The following is a 26,566-nucleotide window of genomic DNA, read 5'->3' as shown; positions in this document are numbered from 1 at the left end:
TCTATATTGTCTATATTGTCTATATTGTCTATATTGTCTATATTGTCTATTATTGAATATATCGATCCTGGCTATACGTAGACCAGACTTCAACTCTTGACTCCCAGCCGCTTCCACATGCCAACATGCTCAATCCCCTCCTCAACCCACCTTCCCAAACTCTCATCTGTCTCAAATCCAAGTTTCCCGTAAAACTTCTCCACATCTACCTGCGCATGAACCAACGTAAGGCCCTTCCACGCTGGGGCCTTGGAAACGTCACCACCCTCCCTCTGGTATATTTCCAAGAACGCCTTGTTGATTTCCTCCGGGTTCTGCTCCGCCCAGGCCATGGCCGTCTCCATCAACCGCCTAGCCAGCCCGCACCCTCGGTACGCCTCCAGAAACGCGACGCGCCCGAATTTGATATACGGTTCGTGCTCTAGGTCGTACCCATCTGCTGTGAGGTCACGCCCGGTATCCGACGTCCCTGGCGCGTAGACTGCGACAAAAGCATCATGCGACGCATGAGGCGGCGGGACAAGCCGGAGCACGCCAACAGGGATTTTGATCGTTTTAGGTTCAACGCCCGCCTCTTCTGCCCCGGGATTCGCCGCTTCAGTATCATATATAACCCAGTGCCAGCTGCGGGTGTCATCCTCATCAACCTCGAACTCGGGCGGACATTTCTGCTCGTCAACGAAGACCTCGAAGCGCACGGCAAGCGCGTCGTTGAAGACCGGCGGATTGGCGGCGGGGAATGGGATTGTGCGTGTTGGGAGGACTAGTTTGCGGTTTGTGCCGGGGGGTGGGAGGAGGGATGTTGTGAACGATGTTGAGTCTCGTGTGGGCGGCATGATGAGGTAGATTCAGTAGAGTTTTGTTTGCTTTTCCCGGCGGGAGGGAGGGGGAATCGAGCCAGATAAGCTTAAATTCTTGAGGTGAGGGATTGAACCGGGGATCAGATTGGGCGCTGGGCTGGGCATGGCAATTGTTGTCATCTGTAGGGCGTAGATAAGAGTATAGATCGGGCAAACAGTGCAAACAGTGTAGACAGCCAACCAGCGAGCGGCCCTGTCCGACTCGAGTCCGCAGCAGATCGAGATCGGGGAATTTTTACCTGCGAACTTTTTACAAGCAAGTCAGCGATCGCATTCTCCAGCACAATTTGGTGTCATGTCGCTGTATTACGATGCCGTGTCGATTCTGACGGTACCGTCTTCTACCGGGGGATCTTTCAAATCCCGCCTTTACAACAACCGCAACCTCAAAGCCACCCCCGCACAGATCTACGCGCTCATCATCGAAGCCTCCAAATGGGACATCCTGCTCAAGGAGGTCATCGACCAGGCTGGAATCCTGAAGCTTGAACCTAGGGTTATTACCTACCCCATTATTTTGTCGCTTGCTTTGCTTGTGGTTATGTCCTGCTGACTGACCAAGAATTCCTGAGCAGCTTACACCCCTACTCGCCCTCCTCCTCGTCCACGACCACCTCCTCGCAAAGAGTGGCATCGCCGCACCAGCATCACATCCGCTCCGCCAAGCCATCGAACGGCATAAGATCCGGTTAAAGGGGGAATTCGCAAAAGCGCGCGTCCGGCGCACCTGCGCGACGATCCCGGCGTTGAAGGAGGCCGTTCGGAAAGAGAAATTGACTCTACTCGGGGCGAAGGGAAGCGCCGCTGCGATTTATCCGCGCTGGGTCCGCGTTAACAATGTCCGCACGACGATGGATGCGCAGCTAGACTCGACATTTGCCGAGTTTGAGACCGTGGACTCATTAGAGGACCTGGTCGTTGGTGGTGACGATAAGCAGAAGAGGATGCGGAGGGACCCGCACATTCCAGACCTATTCGCTGTAGCGCCCGGGGTTGAGTTCTCGAGCACATCAGCATACAAGAACGGCGAGATCATCCTTCAGGACAAGGCGTCCTGTTTCCCTGCATACCTCCTGCTCGGGGATGACTGGGACGGGGAAGGCGACCTGATCGATGGGTGCGCGGCGCCAGGGAACAAGACTACACACATGGCTTCACTACTATGCAAGCCGCGGTCCGCGGGGAAGAACAACAAATCGAAACCCAAGACGAGATCATCTCGCATCATCTCCATGGACGCCTCCGCGCCCCGCGCAAAGACCCTCCAGAAAATGGTCTCCACCGCCGGCGCAGATTTCCTCGTCACCGTCCTCCAGGGGCAGGACTTCCTCGCCCTCGACCCGGAAGATCCCCGTTTCAAAGCCGTCACGGGCCTCCTCCTCGACCCCTCCTGCTCGGGGAGCGGCATCATCGGCCGCGACGGTGTGCCCGAGCTGATCCTCCCCGCGCCTGGACGACCCATGCCGGCATCAGGCAAGAACCAGAATGGCGGCCAGGGCAAGAAGCGCAAGCGCGATGAGCCTTCGGCTTCTTCTAATAAGAAGAGTGCTACGCCTGCGGCTGCCCCCTCATCAACATCCGAAAACGACACTCCTACCTCCGAAATAACGCAAGACCGCCTGCTAAAACTCGCGAACCTGCAAACCCGCATCGTCGAGCATGCGCTTTCTTTTCCGGCCGCTAGAAAAGTCACATACAGCACGTGCTCGATCCACCTACTTGAGAACGAAGCCGTTGTGAGGCGGATTCTAGACAGCGAGGTCGCGAAGAGGCGTGGGTGGAGGGTTCTGCGGCGCGACGAACAGCCCGAGGGGCTGAAGAAGTGGAGGCACCGCGGTGTGAAGAGGGAAGAGGCTAGTAAGGATGGGGCCATTGAGGGGGGTGAGGTGGATTTGTCGCAGGAGGAGCTGGAGGGGTGTTTGAGGTGTTGGCCTGGGGATGAGGAGGGGACGGGCGGGTTCTTTGTGGCTGGGTTTGTGAGGGAGGGGGAAGATGATGATGATTATGCTGGGTCGAGGGAGGAGGTTGCTGCGGAGATCAATGGTGTTGATGAAGAGGACGAGGAAGATGATGAGTGGGAGGGGTTCTCTGACTAAACCGGCACTTTTTGGTAACAGAATAAATCCCATACATACTGCATATGTCCATTCAGTGGTAGATAGATTCGTAAATGTATATATACTATCATTATCATGCACACCCAGGCCAGTCCGCAATCAAGACCCCAAAAACGGCTGTCTCCGATTCCGTACCCTCTCCCTGGTATAAACATCCAACTTGACGCCCACAAGGACAAACTCCACGCCATCACCCACATTTCCACTCCCTGCAGCCCGCATTGCAATGCGCCACTGGCCGTTCCTTACAATCCAGGACCCTGCACTTCCGCTCCCATTGCTCTCCTCATACTGTGTGCCCGTCTCTGACCCTTCCGCTTTTACACGCCTGCGTTTTGGTTGCGGCTCGGTAGATGCTGGGCCCGGTGTATGGTACTGGTGATTGGTAGCCTGTGGTTCTCCGTCTATCGTCAGGTCTGCCTCCCCATCGATCTGAACGCGGATTGGGCGCGGGGTTGCGGTTGCGCCTGGACCGTTGCTCGGTGATCGAGAGGTGCTGTTGCTACTGCCGCTTCTCTTGTCGAGAATGATCTGGAGGAGGCTGGAGACGCGCGCTTGTGTGGAGTTCAGGAACGTCGGGCGCATTGTAGCGAGGTCGATGATTGTGCTTTCCTCGCCGATCTGGAGGAGCAAGTCATGCGCTGCGTCGTCGACAAAGGGGCGGGCGTACTTCACTGCCACACCTCCGCTGCCGCCGCCAGCGCCGCCGTTTTCTGGTAGTGTTTCCACCTGGATCCCCGACCGCCGGACATCCTCGAGGCGGAGTATGATTTCCGAGCGCCGCCTGACAGGGTTGAAGCTTATATGATGTGGGATGAGTTTCTGCTCGAGGCCGCGGAGGTGGAAGTAGCGACAGTCGCGGAGCAGTTCTGCGCGCTGCGATTCGCTTTTTATCTGGAGAGGATAACCTTGCAGGAGATGGACGAGTTGCGCGAAGACGTCGCCAGATCGGTTCGGTACGCTGGGGGGAACAATTGCTGGAGGGCGAAGGAGGCCCCGTCTGTCGAGACCCGGGAAGACTTCTGCAGGGGAAGCGAAGAAAGCACCGAAGCCGAGAGTGAAGAAGTTAGGGCTATCGCCGGGGTTGGAGAAGATGTCCTTGGAGATCTGGAAATGACGGTCGCCGATCTGGATTATGATTTGGGATTCGAAGAGTTGCGACATTAAGCGGGGGACTGTAGCGATGATACCTGGTTAGTTGACGGCTTTTCTTGAGGTGAAAGAGGGCGCTGCATACGGCTGTAGAATTGCGCATCGGCGAAGAGCTTGACGAATTCAGCTCCATCTTTGGGCATGCAGTGATACCCTAGGAAGAGCAATGTTAGTCCTGCATCGTCGGGTCTCTTGAAATAAGCGGCGGGTCATACCTTGCAGATGTCGCGCGATTTCCTGGAAGGTGATCGGGTCGCGGTCGATATACAGCGTGCGGATGTTGTTACCATCGGGGTTCTGAATCAAATGGTCTTCGAAGAATCGCGAAAAGTACGAGGGAGCTCAATAACAACCATCACCATAAGAATGACCGCACGTCTTTGGGGAACGGGCCCAACTAACCGTCTGATGCGATGGAGGCGCCAGAGAGGCGGAAGAGCTTCGTGCCGATTTGTACAGAGAATACCTTCTCACGCGGTAGCGTACAGTCCGTCGGTGTGAGTAAGTCTGCCGCCATCTTTCTCGTTTGGTTCAGATACGACGTCGACGTGGGAGGTTATCGGCGCAATCGCATAGCAACCGTACGGCGTTCGTTGATTGGATTGGCCAGTTCGGATTGTCAATCGAGTGGACGCAGGCGATGGTCAACAAGTATCTGAAGTATGATCGTAGATGAAGGCTGAAAAGTCGTCAAGGCCCTTATCGCAAGGGCATGATTGGAATGCAGCCTAGAGCTGGAGCTGAACTCGCTCTCCCTCTCCAAGTCACGAGCGGTCGGAGCTCTCGGCGGAGGCATTCCGCCCTCTTCGGACAATTGTGATGCATCTCTCTCGTCTTCTACAGAGACCTTCGAAGCGTGTCTGAGGTGACTTCGGACTGACTTTGACAGTCCAGAGGCGGTTTTCTACGATTGTTAATTGTTTTCGCGGTCTTATCCAAGCTTCACACCATCAGTGGAGACTGTCCTTGCTGGTTTTGACGACGATGGGCCGCTCGGATCATCTCCGCAATCAAAATCGAGGACCTCAAAGGCTCAATTTGAATTGCACAAATACGACGGCGTTCACTTGACAGAAAGGGCCCAAAGATGTAGTCAGCACCCGGTCATTGCAGTTGCACATGGGCACAGCGTTGCTCGGCTGTCCTACGCTGTACGGTACCTATGGAATCACTTTGCTTCCCCGCATCTCACTCATTCCACTAATCTTAGCGTTAGGCCGTCTGCTCCGTTAGTGTCTTCGGATCGATATAGTAACGAAACCCATGATATAAGTGGACGAGACAGAATGGCCTGACCTCAATCCATTGTTCCAACGGCGGACCTGCCTCGGTTGATCGGCCATGTGGTCCACGGTCCAGAGTCCCAGACCCCTCCCTCCTCGGTTTCCTTCGAGCCTCGAGTCGCGAGTCGTGGATAATTGGTCGAAAATTGGGAAGCTCTCGTCAGGACGGTCGACTCAGAGTTCAAGTACTGCACCAGGTGTAGTCGGATTGCTTGTCTGGTGTTGAGCTAGGATTCGCAAAGACTGCCGATTCCGGATCGTGCCTGCCCCGACGGGACCTCCACTCTTGCCAGCCCCTGCTGCTTAAAGCTCCATCATCCCGGGGAAGGCGCTCTCCGCCCTTTTGACGATCTACACTGCCGTATATCAATTTTCCCTTCCCCCACTTGCTGCCTCCCTCTCCCACAGCGTCTTCTTTGTGAGGAGTTCTCGCCACTATTCTTCACCCGACTCTCGTTGACTATCCTTACACTGGTTCAGTAGCCGAGCTGTCGCCATTGTCATCGCAATGGCAGAGCACTTCGTTTCGTTTACGCCTCTGGCTGCTCCGCTCACCCCGGTCTCCAACGAGCCGGTCTTCAACGATCTGCAATGGAAAACACTCTTATCCCTGGCCGACACCGTCATACCGTCTGTGCGTGGTCCTAGGACCCGCAAGTCGCGTGCTACCAAGGTCGTACCGCAGGCGAAGTTGGACGCCGCGCTCGAGACACTCAAGGAATTGATCGGCAGTCCCGATGCAGATACCCTTGCTACACAGTACTTGGAGGAAAGCCTGACCTCCATCCCTGAAGTTCGTCAAGCACTGCAGCGTCTCTTCACGCAGCATGTCCACCAGGAAGGACGAAATGGGCTGAGCATGATCCTCACTGCTTTGAAGTATGTTCTTCTGCGCTCGGCCATCTACATCTGCTGACTTCTCGTGTAGCACGAAAGCGGGTTCACTGCTCCTGACGGGCTCGATGATCCCCATTCAAGACCAACCATTCTACGTTCGAGAGCAAATCTTCCAAGGCTGGGCCGACTCACGACTGCCTCCTGTGCGTATGGTATATCGAGGGCTCACTGCTATGTTTAAGAAGATGTGGGTCGTTTTCAGCCCTTCCCTCTACCCGACACTCGGTGTTCCCCTTGTTCCCATCCATGGATCTCCACAAAATGGCTTCCAATTCGAGTTTTTGCAATTCCCCCCGGGACAAAAGCCCGAGATGATCGAAACAGATGTACTCGTCATCGGAAGCGGCTGCGGCGGCAGCGTCACGGCCAAGAACCTCGCAGAGGCCGGCAAGAGAGTTATCGTGGTGGACAAGGGCTATTCGTTCACCAATCAGCACTTTCCCATGAAGCCCAACGAGGGTTTCAACAATCTGTTTGAGAATGCTGGTTCAGTGACCAACGATGAAGGGTCCATGGGCGTACTCTTCGGCTCTACCTGGGGAGGTGGTGGCACCGTCAACTGGTCAGCCTCACTTCAGACCCAAGGCTACGTACGCCGCGAATGGGCCAACCGAGGTCTTCCCTTCTTCACTTCTATGGAGTTTCAAAATAGCCTTGACCGCGTCTGTCAACGGATGGGAGTCAGTGCCGACTATATCAACCACAACAAGGCCAATCGCATGATCCTCGAGGGCTCTCGAAAACTAGGGTATGCTGCCAAGGCAGTTCCGCAGAACACCGGTGGCTCAGCGCATTACTGTGGACATTGCACATTAGGCTGTCATACCGGCGGCAAAAAAGGCCCTATCGAGACTTACCTCGTCGATGCTGCCAACGCGAACGCGACGTTCATCGAAGGCTTCCATGTTAATAGGGTCCTCTTTTCCAAGAAGAAGGCCGGTAAGGTTGCCTCCGGTGTCCTTGGCACATGGATTTCCCGCGATGCACACTTTGGCGTCTCTGGGCTCGGCGCTGTCAAGCGAAAAATCATCATCAGGGCCAAGAAGGTCATGATCGCCGCCGGCTCACTGCATAGCCCGCTCCTGCTCATACGAAGTGGCATCAAGAACTCGAACATTGGGCGGAACCTTTACCTGCATCCAGGTAAGTCCATCGTCATTTTTCCTTCGTTTACCTCCCCCACTAATATTGATAGTTGCCGTTGCGCATGCCGTCTTTGACGAAGAGACCCGCCCATGGGAAGGTGCTTGTTTGACCGCTGCTGTCAGCGAATTCGAGGACATGGACGGCCAAGGCCACGGATTCAAGCTCGAAGCTTTGTCCATGCTTCCGGCAGCGATCCTTCCCGCTTTCACCTGGCGCGATGGGTTAGACTTCAAGCTCCAGGCCGCCAAGTTACCTCGCTCAGCCGGCTTCATCACTCTTGTACGAGAGCGAGACCCTGGGCGGGTGTACCCGGATCCCAACGACGGCCGAGTGCGAATCGACTATAGCGTTTCCCACTTTGATCGCAATCATATGATTGAGGGTCTCATTGCCAGCGCGAAGATCGCATACATCTCAGGAGCTAGGGAGGTTCACACATCGTACCGTGATATGCCGCCATTCGTCCGATCGGCCGACGATACGATTGGTTCTCCCCTTGGAGTCAACGAGCCCGCGTTCCAGGCATGGATTGAGGAACTCCGACGAAAGGCACCAAAGACATCGGACAGGGTCATGTGGGCCAGCGCACACCAGATGGGAAGTTGCCGGATGGGCTCGTCGCCACGTTACAGCGTCGTCGATGCGGATGGTCAAGTCTGGGGTACCAAGGGGCTGTACGTGATCGATGCGTCGATTTTCCCGAGTGCTAGCGGCGTCAACCCCATGGTCACCAACATGGCCATTGCGGACCATCTGAGCCGAAAGATTGCCAAGTCGATGGAGCTACCAACCGCACGTCTCTGAGGGTCTATGTTGTTTATGTGTTGTATGACTGACGATTGAGCGTGCCGTTTGATATCCTACTATTAATACCTGTACTTATCCTTCTTGTGCTTATCATTACATGACGGCGGTTTAGAACATCACTCAAAGGACATCACTTAGCGAAACTGCCACCGAATGCAAAAGTATCTCTACGCCTTATCGCCTTGAGTATGATAACCTAGCATACGGAATAGTCCGAGTCCAAGAAATGAAGAAGGCGAGAAGCTGCCAGCTTGGTTACGGTGAGTAGTCGCCAACACGTGATCAAAATATATCTCCAAGCACCACCCACCGAGTTGGAGATACACTAATGCATCTCACGACAGCTTAATCCTACGTGGTTCGAGCCAAACTCAAGATGGCAGAGACTTACGGTGAATCGGCCGCCTATCGCCCCTTCATTTGCAGCGAGTGTTCCAGATCATTTACCAGAAGTGTAAGCCCCCAGTCATCTAGTCTATTGATCTCTAGCTAAAAGCGCCCAGGAAAATCTTCAAAGACATAAACGCGCCCGTAAGTTCGAGATACACGTACCTCTGGAATAAGAGTCAAATGGAACGCTCATTAGCCAAGGACATGGCGGCAGCTCTCGTAAGAGCTTCGAGTGTGCCGGATGCCGCGCTCGCTTTTCACGAAGGCAAGTCTTTCCCCAATGTCCGACTACTCAACCTGACAATATACAGCGACGTATACAAAAGGCACGGCACTCGTTGTAGACTACTAGCTTCTTTGAAAGACGAACGGCGACCTGAAAATCGGGAAACCACTCCCCCAGCGATGACGGATTCTGTCCCGCTGCCGATTGTTCCCCTCGAAGCAGGAGAAAACTGGCAGGCAGAGCAAGCTACCTTTGCCACTGACATATCTCAAGCATACTCAGGATCTCCCTCATCCATGTTTGTTTAGCCCGAGTAACACTGTTTAGTCACTGAAGTTTGACGACTTACAGAGAAAACGGAGAGAGCACCGCTTCACACATCAAAGCATACTTTGATCACTTTCATCCATCTTTCCCTTTCCTACATCGACCGACGTTTGCGCTATCGTCAACCCCTGGGCTATTGGTTAATATCATTGCCGTCATCGGGAGCTTATATGCACGGCACAATGTGGTTGACTCGGACGCAGATGCGCGCTGGCGACGGGACACTTGGAGAAACGGAAACAGAGAACTTCAACGTCTAGTCGGTTGCCTTTCTTTTCAGAACTGCACTCTTGCTAACGACGCTCTATTTTAGGTCGCTTCCGATTACAGTGAGTTCCGAAAAACCTGGGTACTGCAGGCATGGCTTCTTCACATCATTTACGGCGCATACCTCAAGGATACGCTGGAGTTTGAAGAGTCCAAACGCATGATGCGAACAATAGTCGATGTAAATTTCTTTCGCTTCGACCATGACCCAGGCTGACTCGACAATAGGCCGTCCGCGAGCTCGGGCTGCTCCGGCAAGGAATTACGATGCCAGATTCAATGCCTTGGGAGGCGCAAGTTGAATCGAACGCTTTCCATGATGACGCGAAAACACCATATACCCGATGGATGGGTTACATTGCCTCGGAGTCACTGAAGCTTGCGCTATACGCGCTTGTACTCATAGATTCTCATCTATTTCTCCCCGCCAACATGCGCCTCCTTATCTCGCCCATTGAATTCGGCTGGGAACTGCCCTTTCCAAGCAACCTCTGGGACGCCAAAGACCCGCAAATATGGCAACGGCGAGTCATCGAGCATTTCGGCTTCGTGCCGGAAAGTTACTTCTATGGGCCTCGCGGTCTACCAACCGCATCTCTTTCAATAGCTACGCAGCAGCTTATGACCGAATCGCCTAGCCCTGAACTCCTCGCTGCTCTTGCCTCGTCTCCGTTCGCTACACTATGCGTTCTCGCGAATATCAACGCGCTGATTCGAGACTTTACACGATGCTACTACCAACTACCACCGAGCCCTTCAGACCCGTCCGCCTTTCACATTCTTACCCAGCACCAAAACAAACAAGTCTACAGCGCGATGCGAGCAATAGCAAAGGTTGTGAAAGACCAGGTCTATACCATCGACAACCCTCATTTCTCACTCTGGCGAACTGTCGAGATCCTCCACTGCTCTGTCAAGATAAGTCTTTGCAGGCCGGACCACCTTCTGATAGGTGGCATTGTGGACAACAGCGTCATTGCTGGCCTGGCGACGTCTGCCCATCTCAATCTCGGAAATTACGTCTCAGTGAGAAGATCGGCCCCGCTGTTGAAGCCCCATTTGTGGGATGACGAAGGTGTCTTGGCTGTCCTCAACGATCTGGCAAGCGTCCTATCCCGAATAACAGGCGAGGAAGGAGATGGAGTCCCCCCTGAAGCGCCCTGGGTGACGGCATGCAGCTACGGAATCCTGCTGTGCATATGGAGCGCTCTGAAGCGAGCGCGGCAGGATATCCAGGCCCACCTTGATACATTCAATGAACTTCCCCGGATGTCGGAATCATGCATGCTGATTTTTAACACCCTGATGGAATCAGTCCTGCGTCTCGGTGGAGTCAACGAAAGAGATCCTCGCATTTGGTCTACCGAGCGCCATGCTTTTGTCAGCCTTCTTGAGCAAGGCGAGTTTCTCTTCGTTTCCTTACTATTGAAGATTTGCAGGACCAGGACTGTCTGGGGAATTGGGCCTTCCATGGCGACGGTAATCGATGAGATACTGGCCACCCCGCAAGCGACGACTGCCCTAGCATGATTTGGGATTATCATCCTTGCGGACGTGGCTCGCCTCGCTCTAATTTGCTGCAGTACAAGGATTTTGCCGTGCCTAAGGCCCCAGCCAGTTCTTCCAAAGCGCACTACACCCCACCTGGCGCTATTGACGGATAAAGAGCATACTCCAGCTAGCCCTAATCAGTGAAATGACTATCTGTGGAGGTGGACTTCGGTAAGAGACACTCCACAATTTGGTGGACTGGGTGGACCATCAAAGATAAGCGTTGGCTGAACCTGGAATTTGGAGGTCATTTTGCTGAGTTGACAGTCCCCCGCATTACAGTCGCAGAGGTACGGACCCGGGGAAACTTACCCACTCCTAGGGTACTATGAACTGGTACCGGTAATCCTGAGCAGCGCTATTAGGGTTATCTCCTGCAATAGATACCTTGCACGCTCCTGAATTGATAGGACAATCCTCGAGTCAGTGCGCCAACTCTTCGCATATCGAATACGAGATAAGGGTGCAGTATTTATAGCTGTACTTCACGGCCCATTCTGTTTACTTCTAGCACCTTCTCACTCCATTCCCATATCATAAACTTGTCATTATACCAAAATGGACAAGCCCAGTGAGGTCACGAACACGGAGGCTTCCAACATGGACGTCTCCAAGGGCGAAGTCCTCAACACCAACAGCAAAGACATTGACCCAGCTCTCCGCCTGACCGGCGGTGTCGTTGTTTCCTTTACGCCAGAAGAAGAGAAGAGCGTCCTCCGCAGAATTGACGCACACATGCTCCCGCTCATGTGCTGGGTGTATATGGTTCAGTTCGCCGACAAGACCACTCTCAACTATGCATCGTTAATGGGCATCCGGGATGACACGAACCTGGTCGGAAACCAGTATAGCTGGGTGTCAAGTATATTTTACGCAGGATACCTTGCTTGGGAGTAAGGATCCAAACTATGTTCGATGTGAATGTACTGATTGGTTGATTGTAGATTCCCAACAACGTACCTCTTCCGACGCCTTCCCGTAGGCCGATACACAGCAATTAACATCTTCTTCTGGGGTATAGCCTTGACTTGCCACGCGGCTACCACAAGCTACGCTGGTCTACTGGCGTGCCGGTTTTTCCTCGGCGCGTTCGAAGCAACCGTCACACCGGCCTTTGTGCTCATCACATCCATGTGGTATCGACAAGGCGAGCAAGGCCGTCGGATGGGATACTGGCTGTCCTGCAACGGAGTCGCACTTATCCTGATGGCCGTAATTGGGTACGGCCTGTCGGCCATTCAGAATGCACATCTAGCCGCATGGCGTATCCTCTTCCTCATTCTCGGCCTCCTTACCGTGTTTACCGGAGCGCTATACTTCTGGTATCTACCAGACAATCAGACTAACGCGAGGTTCCTGACCGAGCGTCAGAAGCTCGTCGCCATCGAACGCATCCGTGACAATTATCAGGGTTTGGGCAGCAGTGTCTGGAAATGGGCCCAGTTCCGCGAGGCGTTCAAGGACCCACGGACATACATCTACGTACTATTCAGTCTGATCATGAACATTCCCAACGGTGGAATTACGACCTTTGGATCGCTGGTTATCAAATCGTTCGGATTCAACGACCGCCTTTCTCTTCTTCTCGGTGCACCCGCTGGTGTCTTCGACATCGGCGGCAAACTCCTCTTCACTACGCTTTCAGACAAGTTCATGGACCGCACCCTCATGGCCTTCCTGGCTATCCTCGTCGCCCTCATCGGGTCTATCCTCATGATTGCCGTGCCGCAGGATAAAACCGGCGCGCTGCTACTGGGATACTACATGATCAGCGTGGCCGGCGCCGCATGGGGTCTCATGATGACGGCCATCTCAAACAACACCCTCGGGTACACGAAGAAAGTCACCGTGAACGGACTGCAGATCGTGGCGTATGCCGCCGGAAACTGGATTGGACCGCAGACGTTCCGGGCTGATGATGCACCGGAGTATAGGAGGGGGAAAACGCTGGTGGCGGTAATGTACGGGGTTAGCGCGCTCTTGCTTGTTGCGCTCAGGGTGGTCAATGCCTGGGAGAATCGGAGGAGGGATAAGTTGCAGCAGGATGCTGGGGTGGACATGGGTAATGAGGAGACGAGGGAGAGGGTTGAGAGGGAGAAGTTTATGGACTTGACGGACTTTGAGCAGTTGCATTTTCGGTATGTCAAATAGACGTTTGGTGTTTATCTTTCAGGGGGCTACCAGGCTCATAGGTATAGGAGTAGTGAAGTCTATGTTATGGGTATCATCTGCGCGCTCTCTGGGTCCCCTTTCTCATCCTCACGCAATGAATCCGGTGACTATACAAGGAGCGCTATCCCCCGGCCTGGCCTTTCGGCCATGTTCGTCTTCTCTATCATTGTTTTCCAAGATACCCCGCCCCTCTCGATTTGCCGGCGACAGGAGGCCAACTATACCACTCCGCCTTTCAACATCACTACGCTTCGTCTCTGGACCCCATCCCACAATACTCGGAGCAGGTGCCTCCTGCGCAGAACGACTAACACACTCCGCCGTTATATCAATTCCATCCATAACACCGGGAAAATTATAAACCACCACCGGCAAACTCGAAGACTTCGCTACACCATCCAGAAAGGCCTGCACGATTCCGCCAGCTGCAGGGCTACTCGGAGCCCAGTACCTTGGCGGGAGAACGAGTGCATAATCCGCACCGGCGTCCTTCATCTCTGAGATATGATCTAGTGTCTCACGTACACTCGGGGCGCCACATGCGGCTATCAGTTGGAGATTGCGGCTGCTCTGGCTCTTGGAGAGATGGAATCGTAGTGTGCGGACGAGCCTTAAACGTTGCTGGTGTGAGAGGTGAGGTGCTTCATGAGAATATCCGTGGAGGATTAGGCCGGTTAACTGGGGTTTGATTTTTAGGAGGTATTCCATATGTGCGAGAATTGAGAGGGTGTCGATGTCGACATCTGGATGGGCGGATGGAATGATGGGGATGTAGAGGCCGGATTTCGGGGGTGAGGGTGGATGGGACATTGTCTTGGGGGTTAGTTTATAAAGGTCTGAGAAAAGAGTAAGCTCATGAGTGCCTTTTCTCTCCGACTGAGTCTATGACTTATATTCGGTCCAATACCATCAATTTTATGGTGGAGCTCCACACCCTGCAGGGGAGTTATTTAGCACTAAGGGCTCTAAAGGCAGCCCAAATTCGAGACAGCCACGTTCATTCCAATCCGCGAGACAATCATCTCAGATTCAAGAAGGCCCCCTTCAAATGCTATATTTCATCCCTCTCTTATACACCCCTCACTCCAAAATCCCATCCCCGCCTCCTTTCTCGCAGTCCCATAAACCGCCGCGCTATCAATCCACTCCCCCGCCGTCTCCCTCGCCTTCTCCAACCGTCCCAGTGCCGTTTCCACCGTCGGGAGACTTGTCCCATTGGTCTCTGCAATATCCAGCGCATGCCTCATATCCTTGCACGCCAGCGCGGCCGCAAAGCCCGGCGCTTTATCTGCCGGAGGCGCATATGCACCACTCGTTATACGTTCAGAGTAGCTCTCGAGCACGGGCCCGAACATGTTACTTATGAATTCCTGGAGGAGGGTTGTCCCGAGACCTGTCTTCTCGGCAAAGACGTGTGTTTCGGAGAGGATTTCCATGAAGCTTATTACGAGGATGTTACTGCGCCCCGCTTACTGTTAGACTTCGTACCATACATAGGTAGTAAGGGTGAGAGGGAGTGGAAAGGGGGGGTAGACGAACCCGCATATCTTCAACAGACTCGACCGCCGCACATCCACGCCCATATCAATTATACTCCGTCCCATGACATCCAGGATGTACGGCTTCACGGTAGTAACCGCATCCGCCGGACCGGCGATAGCGAAAATGAGCTTCCCTGCTGCGGCGACGGGACTTGCGCCGAAAACGGGGGCGGAAATGAATGTTGCGCCTTGCTCTTTTAGGCGTTCTGCTGCGGCGAATGAGGTATCCGGGTGCACGGTGGAGGTGTCGATGAAGATTTTTCCATTGAGGGAAGTGGAAGATGAGGTGTTGCTGGTTGAGGCTTGGCTGAGGAGGGTGTTCAGGACGGTGTCGTTTGATATCTGCCCGTTATTTTATTAGTACAAGTACAATCCCATGAAAAGATATGGGGAAGAAATGGCTGGTATACCATGGTAAAAATGATATCGCACCCCTGCACAAGACTCCCAAAGTCATCTTTGGGTATACCGCCTGCATCCTGCAGGACTTGGCCCTTGGATTTGCTGCGGTTGCTGTAGTGTAGCGGTGGGAGTTTATTAGCGGCAAGGTATTTTTGCAGGTTCAGGGCCATGCCTAGGCCCATTGAGCCGAGGCCGAACTATGCATCGGGATTATGTTAGTATCTGGCTTTGGCATAGAGGGGGGTGGGAGTGGGTTAGGGCACGCACCCAGCCGAGCTGTTTGGAGGTCATGATGGATATTGGCTCTGGGAGATTTGGTCAGTCAAGGAAACGTTTGGCTGTAAGAAGTGGATGGTGCATCCTGCTGTATGACCTAGATAGAAGTTTATTAACAGTGTCAGATGATAGACTTGCGGCGAATCGGACAATATCGTTGGCGGTGCCCAGGTGGAGCTCCATCTGCAGGGCTATCTCCAACTGTCCACCATGTCCACTGCGGGGATGATAAGCGTAGATGAAATGGAGTATGGTAATCTTATCGAAGCAATCTTGTCAGGATTGGCATGGTTCATCTTTGGTCATGCGGCCGAGTCGGCCTTGGTGGACTGGAATGAAGATCGGTACCTATGGATTGACTTTCCACAGCCTCTGCCTACGGTAGCCCTGGTGAGTTCAGTTCAGGCAGGTCGGGGGCGAATGTTAGCCTGAAGTACAACTTGATAGGGTACCTAGCTAGTTGAAGCCTATTAACATATACGTATTGATTCACAGTAGCCAGTTTGAATGGCAGTGGCATTTGCAGATCCATGTCCCCGGCTCGGCCGAAATGCTCTATTTCCTCAACGACTCAATCACAGATTCTCTGCATTGGCTGTTCGTATACTCTGTCATCATAGACATATGTAAATCTGCCATAGACGCATGTCATCTCATCAATTCGATAGACTCGCCACCATAAACAGCTGACCCCGAGCGCACCGGTGGAGCTCCGCCAGCACGCGATTCTTTTCTGGAGCTGCCTTATGAGCATGAAAGCTTCATACAAAAGTTGAGAGCTTCGACCATACCTCTCTCACAAATCAGTGGCTGCAATAATTACCGTCTCCCAAAGGCCTCACTTACCTCTCCCATTACGCACCATCACCACAACAATGGGCTCCCTCGGCCTCGATGTCCCCTCCACGAACCCCTCCGACGGGGTCTACAGCATAATGGAACAACCCGCCCGCACCAACCGCAAGCTGCGCATCATCGTAGTCGGCTGCGGCGCCAGCGCACTCAACTTCGCGCACGAAGTCGACACAAACATCACCCTGGACCTGGAGCTGGTCTGCTACGACAAGAATCCGTCTATTGGGGGTACTTGGTACGAGAATCGCTACCCGGGGTGCGGATGCGATATCCCTAGCGTCAATTATCAGTTTTCGTGGGCGCCGAGTGCGGAGTGGAGTTGTTTGTATGTTGCCTACACTTACCACTCTACCTTTGGAGAAAACCTTTGAAGAAGATGTTTGAGCTGACTTGTACTGCCCTGGTGGTGTACAGCTATTCCTCCGCCCCTGAGATCTTACAGTATTTCAAGACCGTTGCCAAGGAGCACGGGCTTATGAAGTACATGCGGCTGAGCTCGAAGGTCGTTGATGCGAGGTGGAACGAGGAGGAGAAGCAGTGGCGTGTCATGATTGAGAGACTGGACGGGCCGGACAAGGGTGAAGTCTTTGAGGACCAGGCGCATATTTTGATTAACGCTGGGGGTGTGCTGAAGTACGCAACTCCTTACTGCTCACTCCTTTCTCACATCCACCCTGCAGCATGCTAATGAAGTCGAAGCAAGTGGAAGTGGCCCGCCATTCCAGGCCGAGAGACATTCGCAGGCCCGATGCTGCACAGCGCCAACTGGGACGACAGTGTGCAGCTCGAAGGCAAGAAGGTAGCCGTTGTCGGATCAGGATCTTCAGCTGTACAGATTGTGCCGAATATCCAGCCTGGTATGCCCGGGCCCCTTCCCATCTTCAGCCACTGATAGCTAACGAATCTACTGCAGTCGTCGGATCCCTAAAGTGCTTCATCCGAAGCCAGTCCTGGGTAACCGCCAGCTTCGGCCAACGCTTCGCCGGCAAAGGAGGGACGAACTTTCAATGTAAGCCCGTCTCAAATTACACTACCTAGGATCAAATGGAAAAGCCCTCGCTCACTGGCCGGCTGCAGACACCCCCGAACAAAAACACACCCTGCGCACCGACCCCCAGAAATACCTCCTCTACCGCAAAAAGATCGAGTCCGAACTAAACTCGCGCTTCCGGTTCATCCTGAACGGCTCAAAAGAGCAAGCTGAGGCGCGCGCCGCCGCAGAGAAGGACATGCGCACGCGGCTAGCGAAGAAACCGCATCTTGCTGACCTGCTTATCCCCACGAATTTCGCTGTGGGATGTCGACGGCCCACGCCGGGCGCTGGATACCTTGAGGCGCTGTGTGAGGAGAATGTCTCTGTTGTCTCTGAGACGATCCAGGAGATTACAGAACGGGGAATTCGAACCGCCGATGGCGTCGAGCACGACTTCGACGTGATCATCTGCGCGACGGGCTTCGACGTCAGCTGGAAACCGGCGTATCCGACCATCGGCCGGGACGGGCGCAGTCTGGCAGAGGAGTGGAGCGAGAAGCCGAGGACTTATCTATCGATTGCGGTGGAGGGGTTTCCGAACTACCTTAGTACGCCCTCCCTCCCTTTCATGTTCTACTTTCCCCTACCTTGATGAATCAGGTTAAGTGTGCCTTATTGACGAGTGTGCAGTCTTCAACGGCCCCTACGGCCCCTACGGCCACGGCAGCTTCCTGCCCATAACCGAGACACTCTCGCGGCATTTCCTGCTGATCCTGCGTAAGATGTCGCAGGAATCCATCTCCTCCTTCTGCGTAAAACCCTCTGCCGTCGCCGATTTCACAACCCACCGCCGCACATTCCTCCCACAGACAGCGTGGAACTCCCCGTGCCGCAGCTGGTTCAAGGGCGGCACTATCGACGGCGAAATTATGATGTGGCCCGGGTCCCGAATTCACTTCTTTGAGACGATGGCGGAGCCAAGGTGGGAGGATTATGAGCTTACGTATGTGGTTGGGAATCGCTTTGCGTATTTAGGGAATGGGTTTGCGGAACGCGAGACGGTGGGCGATGGACGGGATTTGACATGGTATCTAGGCTTGGTTGATGGGGTGGATAGACAGCCGGTGGAGATGTTGGCGGATGAGGAGTTTGGGGCGTTTATGGTGCAGTAGGTTTGTTGATTATGGTTGTTTTCTTGGTAGGGTGGTGGTAAGTTTAGGGCTAAGAGCCTGGCGGGATCGTACCACTACCAATTAGGGTACCTAGGAGGTACTTTGTCGAGCCGTACAACTGCAAGTATGGAAAGGATATATCTTTAGAGTTTGCAAATAAATTGACCATGGGAATATGCCACCGACAAGCTTACTAGGTGACTCTGTAAGCTTTGCCCTGAATATTCTTCTAGTGTTTCTATACATCTACCTTCCTTGGGAGTAGGGTACGAGTACAATACCATAGCCGACATCGACGCGATATGAAAACCATAGCCTCATGCAGGAAGCCGAAATGTATCATTTGATAAATCATGGTCTTCACATTAGGCCGATACTCCTTCTTAGATATGTTCTATAATAAGTTGAAGACGAAGGGATGGGCTTCAAGAGTTTAGGACTATGGCATGGTATCATCCCCCGGCCTCCCAATCATATGGTACCTAAAGTCCAGAGAACGCACAGCAGATACATATCCTGGAAATGCTAATGGAGATAAAAGAGCTGGGCTTATAAGGAAGCTCTTCTCCTGATGGTCGAGAATTGATCAGGAATGACTTTGGTTGAAGGGGATGTTGACATTACCCCTAGCCTAGTATAGTAGTCTAGGTACCTATAGGTAGCTGGATATCGTCCGGAAGCCACTTCGCCGCAAAGAAAAGCCAACAAGACAGAAAGGCCAAGGTATAATGGCAGCGACGAACAAATAGAACTGAAACCTCTGCCAGTGTAGCTAGGATAGGTAACACTTCAACAGTCTCCGATAACCCAAATCAACGCATCTACCATGTGCCGACTACATGTAAACCGATCATCCTTCTTTAACCGGGTTCAGATTAAATGGCAGTCGATAGAGTTCGGGCACTATGTTTCTAATCGGCTTTTCAAGTCCATCATGCTCCAGACAGCACCGACACGCCGGCTGCAATTCCCCATGATCTCTAACCACCCAGGTAAATCGCACCGAGCCCGCGTGCAGCACTGGCATTCTCGCCGCACCTCAGCGCCCACCAGATAATACACTCCTCCACCACTCCACAAGCCAGGGCGTGAGATGCCATGTATACCTTACCTCCTTGCATCCTCCTCCTGGGTGTGCCAGAGTGCGCGGAAGATAGCTTTCCAAAGGTTCGAAGAGGTTCCCCGCTTGATGCCTGATGCTTCATGGAAAGCAGCTGTTGCAGAATGTCTTGTTGCGTGCATGTGCCATTTCGTACTGGGTCACGTGGTATGGTATGTTGATGCTGTTTCTGGATCGAATCATAGCGGCCAATGGGACTGTGGGACTCTGGTCAACTTAGATCTGCAGGAGGCCTATCAACCGCGCGCATTCCTTCTAGCCAGCCCTGCCGCTGGATGACGATGTCAATAAACTCACGGCAGGACATGGAGAGCGCCAGGCTTGCCCATTCTTCTGATGTTAGATCGAAGAGATGGTGTGGGAAATGGCGGAAGCGCTGCGCCTTGGTTTTGTTGGTGATGCGGTTTTTTCCACGAAGTGGAGGAGGTTTTTGAGGATGTTGAGGTTGAGTTTCTGGCGGAGGCGCATGGTTAGAGGCCAGATCTAGGGCTTAGTGCTAAGATCGATAAGTATGTGTGTGAGATAACTAGGAGTCTATCATGTATGCAGTTACCGCAGCATTGCTTCCATGTGACCTCGTCCAAAGCTCCAAAAACAGCATGTCTCTCTGCCATTATACCGGTAAACCATATCATTCTCAATAAACCCCGGGTGTGTCGGGGAAGAGCTTTTGCATAGGGTTGCGGCATACCGATATCTCGAAGATCGGACATGGTCGGTTCTTTATTCCTACACGTATTATATGCCCTGGTATTAGGTTGCCTACCGTACATTTTCGGCTCTCGGGAGAAGTTCCCCAAGTGCAACCGAAGAACGCTCGTGTAGAGACAAATCCAAACTCCAGCAATTCCGCCGATCCCAGCACGATCTGATCGGCCTTACGAAGGACGAATGGAATGCCCTTGCTGTCTCGCTATCATGCCACGAAGCCTTGATTGTCGCAGCGCAACGGCAGGGCTGGCTGGAGAGTGAATGCACCCGACTCGGCCGCCTTGTATCAGAAACAAAAACAGCGGGCAAAAAAGATCCAGCATTGGAACAGTTATACAATTCCGCCTGGGACGAGGAAGTAAAGAACCGAGCGCTCTGCAACCGAATCCGGTGGGAGATGCGTCGCGCGGAGAAGAAACTCGAACACACCCCGATCTATCACGCCCTCGATGTTACCCAGGGGCCTCACGAGACGTGGCACCTGACGCCGTGGCTTATCTCGAAATGCGCTGAGCTGGGCGGGTGCTGTTGGCGGGCTTGCGGGTGCTGCAAGAAGCAGCGTGCGCGTTTGGAATGGGTAATGGTTGGACACTGGACGCCGGCTTGTGGGTGTTGCTCGAAACGCCTGGGGGTTGAGAAGCCCATCGAGTCTCGTGGATTTGAACTCCAGGAGCTGCCTTTCAGCTTTAGACCGGGCAAAGACGACCGCTTTAGCCGTGATATGATGGAGGCTTTGATTTGGGGGCCTTGGGATCGCTAATGTCACTTTGTGTTCGTGTTCTGGTGTCAGGTGGTTGAGACAGCTAGGTCATCGCCTCACTTTGCCCTTTTTTATTCTTCCAGATTGGGTATACCTTATAAAAAAGGGTAGGAAACCAGAGCGTCATTTGCCCATCCCATACCCATATATCACGACTTTGACGGGAATATACCTGATTCTTTGATATCTTTTGTCTTTGTGGCGGCCTTTCTCGTTGCTATGGTAATAGTAAGAATATCAAAAACAAGAGGGAGAGTCCTGTTACGGGTTAAAAATTCTCATTATAGCTTCGACCAGAGCATGCAAGATACGGTAGACCGTGCGAGGTGCAGCGAATTCAAGCTGACCGTTAACTTTAGTTGCCATACCTATGGAAGGGATAACACAGCTCGTTAGAAGACAGGGGCAAACAGGTTTGCGGCAGGGACGTAAGCTATGCTTAATAAAGTACATCACATTTAGGTGAAGGATATGGCCACATCAAAATACCTAGGTATGATGGTCAGGCAGTGCTCTTGTCATTTACATGCCGTATAAAGCTATCTATGGATGGCATGGCACGGAGTAACTTCTAATTATATTATGTATTGTTTATCCGCCTTTAACAGAATTAGAAGCCTTGGCTAAGCTTTGGGGAAAAGGAAGGAAAGTGCAAAGGAGCGGGGAAGCTGCTACCATACTTATACCTGCCTGGCCCTGCCATGATGACATATCCCCGGACGCTCGTGCATGCGGTTGTGTATTCCGGTAGGAATGGATGGCCTGCGATGGGTTTCAATGGCAGAGGTTTTGCATGACATATTAGCCCTAAGCCCTAACCTCGTCGACCCTCGTATCAGCTAGACTCCTATAACCCAATCTAGACTTTCTCTCGAAGTTCTTTGACGAATCAAGAGACTATAAGAGTTAGATATTGATAACACCAGGTGGTCTATCTAAAGGTTGAGACCAAGATCCGGCTTCTGCTGCAACTTGCCAAAAAGACAACAACGCCGATAAGCCTGACTTCGAGCAGTGCTTTGATTCCCTCGAGAAGTTCCATCAGGCGCTGTATTTGCTTGCCCCTAGAGAAAAGTCTTTCACAATTTATATGTTTCTATGCTACCTCTAGTGCATTGTTTCTGGCTTTCGTACCCGTGTCAGTGAGGCTCTGCTTCCTGTCCGGCGCTCATTAGGGCTGACCAGCCCCATTACAAACGACCCGTAGCCCAGAATACCAGCCAGATATCGTTAGCTTCTATACTCCTATATTTAGCGTAACCATTTCCGTTTTGATAAATTCGTGTACTGCCGAAACTTGTTATTGCGCTTTTAGGCCGGGCGCGACTTGCTTAGAACCACGACCTGAGGAGCCAACCTTGGAAGAACGTGGGGTTAGCGTTGGTATTATACTAAGGTCTAATCTAGTGTAGCTGTCCTTTAAGTCTGCCAAGGTGAGCATTGCTAGGTCGAAGATATGGTACTATGTTGTGATTTGGAGGCGAGATTAGTGCAACTGCTAGATAGAGAATGGTGTGATATTACTGGATAAAGCACCAATGGTATGTATGGATTGCGTCGACCCGGGGCAAAAGACGTGATGGTAGGCTTGCATCTAGATCACTAATTCTGCAGATGCAGAACCTAAGGGATACCCCAACTGAATACCTCTAGACTAGCCTGGTTAATTGGAGTAGAGATCACACATCCCATCTGCTATTTATTTCAAAGATAAGGCCATAATGGCGTCAACGATTTGAAATACCATAGGTAGCATTCATCTCCACCGGCTCTTACGATATGGCATAATACTCACCGTGGCCGCTTCTCTTTCTTGGGGAATTGGAGAATATCTTGCAATTCTTAGACACCAAAGCTGCGGTACAAGCAACAATCATGGAAAAGAGTGCATCTGTATCTGCTACTGAGCAGCCACCTGCCCTTGGAGACGACCGAGCAGCCCAAGTCGTCGAAGCTCTGCAAGCTGAAGCTACTCCCGACGAAGAGAAGAGGGTCCTTCGGAAGATCGACTTGCAGTACGTCCTTCCCACAGCAATGGTGTCAGCTACCTAATCATGCATCTACCAGTATTATCCCGGTAATGGGCCTCTGCTACATGCTCCAATACATGGACAAGGTAACCCTCGGCTACGCAACGCAATTAAACCTGCGAACAGACCTCGTAAGCCCCTGCTCACCCATCAACCCACAATACTTAACCCCTAACAAAACCTCCAGAACCTCCACGGCACCGAATACAGCTGGTGCTCCTCAGTCTTCTACTTCGGCTACCTCTTCTGGAGCTGGCCATCAGCCTACATCTCCGTACGCTTCCCACTGGGAAAATACCTCGGCATTTCCGTCGCGCTCTGGGGCATCGTGCTAGCCACACACGCCGCATGTACAGGTTTCGGCGGCCTCTTGACCGCACGCTTCTTCCTCGGCGTCACTGAAGCAGCCGTCGCCCCGGGCTTCTCGCTCATCACGGGCATGTTCTATCGCACCTCGGAGCAGCCGTCACGGATGGCACTGTGGTTTCTGGGCAATGCAGTCGCGAATATCGTTTCCGGCCTCATTGCGTACGGCATTGGACGCATTGAGTCACATATCGCGTCGTGGAAGCTGCTGTTTATTATCCTTGGTGTTGTTACGGCTGCGTATGGGGTGTTCTTAGGGCTAGTCCTGCCTGATTCACCAGGGACAGCGTGGTTCATGAGTCCCGTTGAGCGGAAGATTGCCCTGCATCGCACGGTGGCCAATCGCACGGGCGTCCTTGATGAGGGCGTGTTTCGGTTCAGCCAGATGCTTGATGCGCTGACGGATCCGCAGGCTTGGTTGCTGGTGGGATATAGTCTGTGTCAGAATATTCCGAATGGGGGGTTTAGTTCGGTACGTGGGCGCACCCTTCTTCATATACACAGCCTGACCATGGCCTTAACACTGAACTTGCTAATGATGGTTTACGGACAGTTCAGCAGCATCATTATCAATGGCTTCGGCTTCAGCGAGCTCAATACCCTCCTCCTCTCAGCTCCGGGCGGCGTCCTCCAAATCTTCGCCCTAGGCGCTATCTGCCTGGCCGCGAAATACCTCAAAAAGAGCCGAATCATCATGATGATCATCGTGATACTCTTTGCGCTCGTTGGCGTTATTCTCATGAATACACTGCCCGACTCAAACCGCTGGGGCCGCTGGGCCGGTATATTTTTGCTTGGTCCGTTTGCAACGAGCATCCCTATCAGTCTCAGCCTGATTACGTCGAATGTAGGCGGGTTCACGAAGAAGGCGACCGTCTCTGCTATGCTCTTTCTTGCGTATTGTACGGGGAATATTATTGGCCCGCAGCTGTTTTTTGAGACGGAGGCGCCGAAGTATCCTGTGAGTGCTATTGTTCTATACCATATCTTTGTGCGTCGCTGATGATCGGGTAATGTAGACTGGGCTAAGAGGTGTGCTTGTTGGCTTCGCCTTGTCTATCTTCTTCCTAGTCTTGCTGTATATCTACTACGAGTTCGAAAATTGTCGGCGAGATAGGAAGTATGGACGTGCCCAGGAGGGTTCTGCTGAGTATGTTTCGGAGGAGATTCTGAACCGGACGGATAGGCAGATACCCTCGTTCAGGTACACGCTATAAGCAGGAGATGAACATTCGTGATTCTCTAGAGAGGCAGTAAAGCAATGGATTAAAGCATTGAAGCATCGGAGCCTGTACATGGGCGGGATAAGAACCACAAAATAAAAACATGAAATCAAACGTGTTAACCATACAATATATCAAAACACACCGTCGAACCATCAGACCCCATACAGGGACCCCGCCAGTTGTTATCTACAAAAAAAAAAGTGTACAATAATCCGAAGCAATAGACCCTTTCAGGTCCACTTCCACTGGGGCCGGGGCTTTCACCGCGACCAGTTGACCCAGAACGCTCCTTCCTCGGCTTGCCGTCCGTTAGGACAGACTTGTAAGGCCACTTGCCCCCCGGCCTGATTGACTTTTCAGCCGATGCTATCATCCTATCAGCCTCGTCCTGAGACGGCCTTGGGATAAACCAGTATCACGAACTGGCACGCAACGGTCTTGTATATGCTTCATCTGCATGATTCTCTCCCGGTCTCGCTTGTAGGTGACATCTGCTATCCCTAGGTGGGCAGCATATAGTACGCCCCGCGGGTCTCGACGACATGACCCCAAGCACTTGTTCACCTGTACCATATCCTTAACGGCTACTTCGCACTTTGACGGCTCTCTGATTCATTGCGGTCTCTCAATTCCAGACTAATGATCCATAAACTTGTATATGGCGAGGATTCAAGGGTGATTGGATCGTTTGTACCACCAGCCCTCCGAAACCTTGGAATTCCCAGGAAGGCCCGGGGAGGCGGGTGCAGCCCACCTCGAGCCCTGACTATTGGCTCTCTTCCTCCACGGCCTCCAGCGCGACCCCTTGGACCGCCGTTCCCTAGCCTTGTCGTCCGTCAGTACTGACTTGTACGGACCCTTGCCTTTTATCAATTTCCCTGCCGATAACAATTGATCAGCGGCCCCTTTGGCAGATAGATACCCCGGCATCAAGCACTGATCCAACCTCTGCTTGATCTGGACTACCTCGCTATGACACCGGTCGTAGACCTCATCCGTGATGCGTAGCCGCGGTGCTATATCGCCGAAGACGAGCTTCAGGTCGTCGCAAAGGACGACTAGGTCGTTGGTATTTATCTCTAGAGCCGCGAGAAAGAGTCAGGGCATTGAATATTTTCGCGCAGGACCGTATGGTAGAAGGCGGAGCTACTCACCACTCGCCGGATTCCCAAGTTCACCCTGCAGGCAGATGTAGTGGCAATGGATCTTCCAGTGCAAATCCAGCACGGCCCTCTCGTACCGATCCCTCGCCGCGTTATCTCGTTTTCCAAAGAAAGGTGAGTCCATGATTGACGGCGTCGCGAGATGCGCGGTGATCAGCTTGTCAATCGTATGGAAGAGCGTCGTGCCCTCATCGACCGATTCATCCGAAACCTGAGACGCCCTGGATCCCACGGAGCCCCGAGAGCCAACGGAACCCCGGGAGCCCACCGATCCTCGTCTCGACCGGGCCCGATACCCCGACAGGTTCGGGATGCGGTCTCTATCCCGCGATCTGCCATGTGCTTTGAGTCCTTCATCATGCATGGGCTCAAAAATATTCCAAGGCTCAGACGACCGGCTTCCTTGCTCAGACGGAACTGGGCGAGCAGTCTGGGTTGTTATGCGCCACTCTCCCTTCGCTGTGTCCTGCTTCTTGATTTCGGCCAACTGGAGCCGGCTATGGTACTTGGCCCTGGCTGTTTCATCACTCAGAATCTCGTATGCCCTTTGAACTTGGAAGAATTGCTCCTCGGCACTTGACCGTAAAGCCTCGTCTTTTATTTTGTCTGGATGGCATTTCAATACGAGTCTGCGGTGCGCGATTTTGATTTCGACGGGCGTTGCGTTGACGGTGACGCCTAGGACTTCGTAGGGATCGATTTCATACGGTTCCATCTTCAAAGGCATGAATAAATTGATGGCCACCCACGAAAGGGGACGAACGGGGTGGGATCAG

General features: G+C 52.9%; 10 protein-coding genes across 10 annotated transcripts in view; 6 read left to right on the top strand and 4 right to left on the bottom strand.

The window, feature by feature from the left end:
- The window catches only part of BDW74DRAFT_160780 (GNAT family N-acetyltransferase), a 1,043-nt gene extending 39 nt beyond the window's left edge, over window positions 1-1,004 (bottom strand). The window contains exon 1 of the mRNA XM_073725675.1: window positions 3-1,004. Within this exon, the coding sequence (XP_073579631.1) occupies window positions 90-836 (747 nt within the window). The 5' untranslated portion in view covers window positions 837-1,004 and the 3' untranslated portion in view covers window positions 3-89. The remainder of the gene's footprint in view (window positions 1-2) is intronic.
- A 151-nt stretch (window positions 1,005-1,155) lies between these two features.
- Window positions 1,156-2,956, top strand: BDW74DRAFT_170474 (rRNA (cytosine-C5-)-methyltransferase RCM1; the record flags this gene model as incomplete). Its single annotated transcript, XM_073727179.1, has 2 exons — window positions 1,156-1,379; window positions 1,423-2,956. 2 exons carry the CDS (start codon window positions 1,156-1,158, stop codon window positions 2,954-2,956), a joined length of 1,758 nt encoding a protein of 585 aa, XP_073579630.1.
- Window positions 2,957-2,988: 32 nt separating this feature from the next.
- Window positions 2,989-4,825, bottom strand: BDW74DRAFT_160776 (uncharacterized protein). The gene is made up of 4 exons (XM_073725674.1): window positions 4,532-4,825; window positions 4,345-4,470; window positions 4,215-4,283; window positions 2,989-4,152 (listed from the first exon to the last, which is right to left on the bottom strand). The coding sequence occupies exons 1-4, from the start codon at window positions 4,644-4,646 to the stop codon at window positions 3,077-3,079; spliced, it is 1,386 nt and encodes a 461-aa protein (XP_073579629.1). The 5' UTR covers window positions 4,647-4,825; the 3' UTR covers window positions 2,989-3,076.
- Window positions 4,826-5,779: 954 nt separating this feature from the next.
- On the top strand, window positions 5,780-8,429 carry BDW74DRAFT_88585 (uncharacterized protein). The gene is made up of 3 exons (XM_073733987.1): window positions 5,780-6,291; window positions 6,341-7,452; window positions 7,505-8,429. Exons 1-3 carry the CDS (start codon window positions 5,921-5,923, stop codon window positions 8,257-8,259), a joined length of 2,238 nt encoding a protein of 745 aa, XP_073579628.1. The 5' UTR covers window positions 5,780-5,920; the 3' UTR covers window positions 8,260-8,429.
- A 209-nt stretch (window positions 8,430-8,638) lies between these two features.
- Window positions 8,639-11,161, top strand: BDW74DRAFT_187984 (C2H2-type zinc finger protein; the record flags this gene model as incomplete). The annotated part of the gene is made up of 7 exons (XM_073731620.1): window positions 8,639-8,716; window positions 8,766-8,793; window positions 8,854-8,917; window positions 8,964-9,176; window positions 9,230-9,464; window positions 9,519-9,653; window positions 9,701-11,161. 7 exons carry the CDS (start codon window positions 8,639-8,641, stop codon window positions 11,000-11,002), a joined length of 2,055 nt encoding a protein of 684 aa, XP_073579627.1. The 3' UTR covers window positions 11,003-11,161.
- Window positions 11,162-11,581: 420 nt separating this feature from the next.
- BDW74DRAFT_170470 (allantoate permease family MFS transporter) lies at window positions 11,582-13,174 on the top strand (the record flags this gene model as incomplete). The annotated part of the gene is made up of 2 exons (XM_073727178.1): window positions 11,582-11,916; window positions 11,968-13,174. The coding sequence occupies 2 exons, from the start codon at window positions 11,582-11,584 to the stop codon at window positions 13,172-13,174; spliced, it is 1,542 nt and encodes a 513-aa protein (XP_073579626.1).
- A 538-nt stretch (window positions 13,175-13,712) lies between these two features.
- On the bottom strand, window positions 13,713-15,429 carry BDW74DRAFT_187981 (NAD(P)-dependent oxidoreductase; the record flags this gene model as incomplete). The annotated part of the gene is made up of 5 exons (XM_073731619.1): window positions 13,713-13,740; window positions 14,273-14,653; window positions 14,735-15,078; window positions 15,147-15,335; window positions 15,406-15,429. The coding sequence occupies 5 exons, from the start codon at window positions 15,427-15,429 to the stop codon at window positions 13,713-13,715; spliced, it is 966 nt and encodes a 321-aa protein (XP_073579625.1).
- An 860-nt stretch (window positions 15,430-16,289) lies between these two features.
- BDW74DRAFT_170468 (flavin-containing monooxygenase) lies at window positions 16,290-18,414 on the top strand (the record flags this gene model as incomplete). Its single annotated transcript, XM_073727177.1, has 6 exons — window positions 16,290-16,594; window positions 16,684-16,902; window positions 16,969-17,126; window positions 17,183-17,278; window positions 17,347-17,850; window positions 17,933-18,414. The coding sequence occupies 6 exons, from the start codon at window positions 16,290-16,292 to the stop codon at window positions 18,412-18,414; spliced, it is 1,764 nt and encodes a 587-aa protein (XP_073579624.1).
- A 4,466-nt stretch (window positions 18,415-22,880) lies between these two features.
- On the top strand, window positions 22,881-25,309 carry BDW74DRAFT_187977 (putative MFS transporter; the record flags this gene model as incomplete). The annotated part of the gene is made up of 5 exons (XM_073731618.1): window positions 22,881-23,020; window positions 23,073-23,166; window positions 23,223-23,873; window positions 23,955-24,362; window positions 24,421-25,309. 5 exons carry the CDS (start codon window positions 22,881-22,883, stop codon window positions 24,616-24,618), a joined length of 1,491 nt encoding a protein of 496 aa, XP_073579623.1. The 3' UTR covers window positions 24,619-25,309.
- BDW74DRAFT_160768 (J domain-containing protein) lies at window positions 24,614-26,524 on the bottom strand. The gene is made up of 2 exons (XM_073725673.1): window positions 25,782-26,524; window positions 24,614-25,706 (listed from the first exon to the last, which is right to left on the bottom strand). The coding sequence occupies exons 1-2, from the start codon at window positions 26,515-26,517 to the stop codon at window positions 25,297-25,299; spliced, it is 1,146 nt and encodes a 381-aa protein (XP_073579622.1). The 5' UTR covers window positions 26,518-26,524; the 3' UTR covers window positions 24,614-25,296.
- Between the last annotated feature and the right edge of the window lie 42 nt (window positions 26,525-26,566).

The sequence above is a fragment of the Aspergillus multicolor genome, assembly GCF_047715735.1.
Source record: "Aspergillus multicolor strain CBS 133.54 unplaced genomic scaffold BDW74scaffold_34, whole genome shotgun sequence".
Taxonomy (NCBI): Eukaryota; Fungi; Ascomycota; class Eurotiomycetes; order Eurotiales; family Aspergillaceae; genus Aspergillus; species Aspergillus multicolor.
This window is presented reverse-complemented; position numbering and strand designations above follow the sequence as displayed.